Genomic DNA, 4,217 nt, shown 5'->3' with positions numbered 1-4,217 from the left:
AGAAATGTTTCATTAAGCAGGAATACTGTTACATGCTCCTCGAGAAGAAGCTGTTCAAATAAAATTTTGTTCTTTGGTAGTGACCGGATGTTGAGAAAGAGAAAAGTTAAAGCCATGATATTAATCGATAGTAGTAGCATGTGATTTATGGAAATGGACAGTATTGCCGGAATATGTTGCAGTAAAATTGACATTTAAAGTTGTCTTTGCTGCTATAATGATTTGCTGTAGAATATGAGGCTTAATGAAAGGATGGATATTTTGCAGAGTTAGTGTTAGAAATGTTAGTAGCTGGTCCAATCAAACAGGAGCATCAATGGGATGTGGAGTGGTTTGGATTGGCGTCGGTGGTCGCAAAGGAACGACGAGTTCAGGATGGACTTGAATAGGGTCCGGCTTTGCCTTACACTTATAACTATAGGCCGGATGCTGCTCATTACAAGTGGCGCATTTTGGTGGCAATTGCAAGTTGATACAAGTCCGGGTGTTATGCGGACCAGCACAGTAGCCATATTTACTTGTGTTTTTACAATCGGATGTCTGATGCGCATTGTAAACCTGGCATCGCTCACAGCGGATAAGCATAGGAACTGGTGTTCGTGATGGCTCTACACGGTGTTTATGGTTATAAATGTAGGCTCCTGATGCTAATAGCTCATCGATGGTGTCTTGGTGGTTCGTAAGAACACGAACCATATAGGTAGGGCCTTGGTCGTTTCGAATCCGTAGTACTTTTGTAATAGTATGGCCTTCTAGCTTGAGCTCCTCTTGGACCTCTTCATCTGTATAAGAGGGGTCAACCCCCCGAATAACAACAGATAACAAAGGGAATCGTTTAGGTGGTGGAGGCTGCTTACGTGTGGAAGAGTTCAGTGATTGAATCTTCGCATTGGGACCAAAAGTATCAATAGGCACTTTGTTTTTTATTGTAGCCAGCAGAGTTGGGTCCGGAGTTTTTAAGATTATACCATTCCTCGTATGGACGATTTCTGATATAGCTGCCCGAGGGAGGTACTTCCGTAGTTGTATGGCGACAAACTTCGCATTGCTGAATTTTACGTCGAAATTAGTTAGTAACATTGAATGAACGGAAGGTGAAGTAGACCCGTCAGAATTATTCGAAGATGTAGCTATGTCCATTGGAACTTGGCTTACATCTGGATTTGAAGAGAGATGTTGCTTTTTCGTAGGCGGAGATTGTTGTAGTCGTTCGGCATAACTGTGGGTCTGTTCTCATGCATGTGGTGATCTGCTGGGAACAGAGCCAGAAGAAAGAACTGAAGTGGCAGAGGCAACTTTCGCCGCTGCTGCTGAGATTTACTAATAGTGGAGCCGACGTGGCTTGGATCCCTGCGGGTCCTGACCTTCATGTTGTTCTCGGTTGGTCCAGCTAAAACTTGTGGTAATCCTGTATGCTTGCCTTTCATCGTTTTGCCTGATCCTAGCCGTGGGTCCTCCATCGAAAAATCCGCCCCTGGTCTGATGCCCAAACGAAAGGATATGGTACGCTTGTAGATGTGTAGTGAATGATTTGATGATACAGGGTGTAATGATGGTAATGAGAGGTTCACCCTCCAGCACTGAGAAGCGCTGTTAATCCTAGTGAGAGCGTATGCGTGCTGGTCTCGATTGTGCGTGTGCTACACAATGTCCTCGAAATCACGTTAACACTTCCCAGCTAGGCTATGTTTTATACAAAAGACAGCTTATGACTTTTGAAACGTCTAGCTGATGAGAACGTATGTGCCGAACTTTTAAAATTTAAGAAAGTGCAAAGGAATTGTTGAAAACTATTATCAGTGAGAAACAATGCGGTGCGATAAATAACAAATAGCATTCAATTGCTGTAATAATGGAACGATGGACATAACATTGGTAATAAAATAATAAATTTTATCTGCACAAGCCTCATAAATCTGATTATAAAATTAGTATATTACATACGCTTTCTTCTCTTAGCTTTTAGATACGTAAAACTTGTGCCTCTGCTAAAGCATGAACTCATAGTCGTTTGTTTGTTGATTCATGGCCGTCTGTAGCTTTGTTTAGTTAGTACGTGAAACTGTGATTTATTTTGTGAAAACTCTAGTATTGTGATTATTGCTTGTACACTCTTTCGTTACACGTGATCTTTGCATTTCATCAGGGTGCGAATTACCGGGGGGATGAGGGGGGATTTTCCACCTCAATCACATTTTATTCCCCCTAAGGAAGTCAGCGGAAGTATCCCCACGGGGGATGCTCGCTTTCCCCCCAAACCATACTTAGTATAACGCCTAATTTCACTGATTTTTGTCATCTCTCGTAAATTTAACCTTCTAGCTGTATTTCAAAATGAGCGATGTAAACTGTTCAGTTTTGGTAATTTCTATACCTAGCAACTAATTTTCTACTATTTGTAACGTTGTTTGGTTGAACTATATTATTGTGACTACCTTTGTACTATTCAGTTCGTCATCGTTCGAGAATTTGAATGTACTAATTGCGTAAAACAAAGTCACATATAGATTTATAAATGTTCTTTGCAATTGGCCAAGAAGAAGTAAACAAATAGCTTCTTCCACTATGCTTGGTGAAGTTCGGACATATAATATTCATCCTCCACATTGTACCAATTATCATTGTATATTTTAATTTTTGTTATATTTAATTTTCCAATGTATTCTTGATTAGTACATGGTCTTCATTTCCTAGTAGTTTGTGTGTATGCAAATCAAAAGTTGCATTTAATTTGTGGTGATTAGGATAGTAATTACTGGCATTTACATTTTACGGAAATGAACTTTTGAAACTGTACTCAAACTCTGAGATATAGGTATTCTCTCGTAACTATATGTTAACGTACAGGCTGGGGATGCGTCCCTAGTGAGCAGATATGTTGGTGAAGGCGAATAAGCGCATAATTGAAGATTTGTGTTAATACAACTGGTTCTCTTTGTCATTGTCCGTTTCTGTATAAGCACTTCAACTGGAGCGGGCTTTTTAAAGTCAACCCTTTATTTTCCATCTTTCCTTTCGCTGAACAGTTTGCTGAGCACGCCAATAATTTTGCCTGAAAAACTTCAATATGATGTTTTACTTTATTTGAATAACGTAGCATATAGCGAATCAACTCATCTCCAACATAACTGTATAGTAATTGTAAGTGTTGACTTCCTAAGCTCCATCACGTAATCGATATTTGGAGAAAAAAGCTTGAAGAGCGCAGCTTTAGCGGGAAGTAGAAGTTCAAGTTCGAATTTTAAATTAAGAGTTTTTAAATATTTGGCCTTCGATTTAACCTTGATGCCAGAAATCGGGTCCAGCAACAATTCATTTATTGTATGATAGGATAATACCTATTTTTTACAAGAGGATGTCCGGTTTAGCCGATAATTTTAGTGGTTTTCGTAATATGTTTTTTAGAATCTCTTAGACGAAAGAAAATCGTGCACCCACTAAGCCTTAGAATGTCCTGCACACAATAGTGCGCATTCTATAATGACTTCCTAAAATTAAGCATTCTTCTTATTTAAAAGAAAAGATTTCCGAGAGCCCAAATAAACATTCTTAATTTTATATACCATACCAATTAAATTAGTTCTCAAACATTGACGTCTCATACTTGCCAATATACGAACTATAAACTTTTTATTTCGTGACCCTTGACCTTTTATGACATCGTTGACCACTTATTATGCATGTGTTCCATGACCACCTTTTTGCATGTATTCTATGGAAGATCAAATCACTTTTCAAACGATACACTTTCATATTTGCTAACACATAAACTATGATGTTTTAACTGCGTGACCTTTGACCTTTTTGCTATGCCCATACACACCAATTGGAAAGACCTTTATGCATGTGTTCCATGGTAGCCCAAATCATTTTTCAAACGTCACAGTTTCATAGTTGCTAACACATCAAACATGACATTTTAACTGCGTGACCTTTGACCTTTTATGACATTGTTGACCTTTTTCCTATGCCCAATCACACCAATTGGAAAGGCCTTTATGCATGTGTTCCGTGGCAGGTCAAATCCTTATTTCCAACATCACAGTTTCATACTTGCTAATACATCAAACATGAAATTTTAACTGCGTGACCTTTGACCTTTAAGGATATTCTTGACCTTTTTCCTGTGCCCATACACATCCGTTGGAAGGACCTTTCTGTATGTATTCTATGGCATGTCCAATCATTTTTCAAACGTCGCCGTTCCATATTTTCTA

The 4,217-nt window shown here is 38.9% G+C and overlaps 1 protein-coding gene across 1 annotated transcript; it reads right to left on the bottom strand.

Annotated features, from left to right (window-relative positions):
- Nucleotides 1-300: 300 nt before the first annotated feature.
- LOC145682304 (uncharacterized) lies at nucleotides 301-1,140 on the bottom strand. The gene has a single exon (XM_081753881.1). The coding sequence runs from the start codon at nucleotides 1,138-1,140 to the stop codon at nucleotides 301-303; it is 840 nt and encodes a 279-aa protein (XP_081610007.1).
- Between the last annotated feature and the right edge of the window lie 3,077 nt (nucleotides 1,141-4,217).

This window comes from Thermobia domestica, chromosome 3 (genome assembly GCF_964235325.1).
Source record: "Thermobia domestica chromosome 3, izTheDome1.hap1.1, whole genome shotgun sequence".
NCBI lineage: Eukaryota > Metazoa > Arthropoda > Insecta > Zygentoma > Lepismatidae > Thermobia > Thermobia domestica.
Note: the sequence above shows the minus strand (reverse complement) of the source record. Positions and strands in the feature narration are given on the sequence as shown.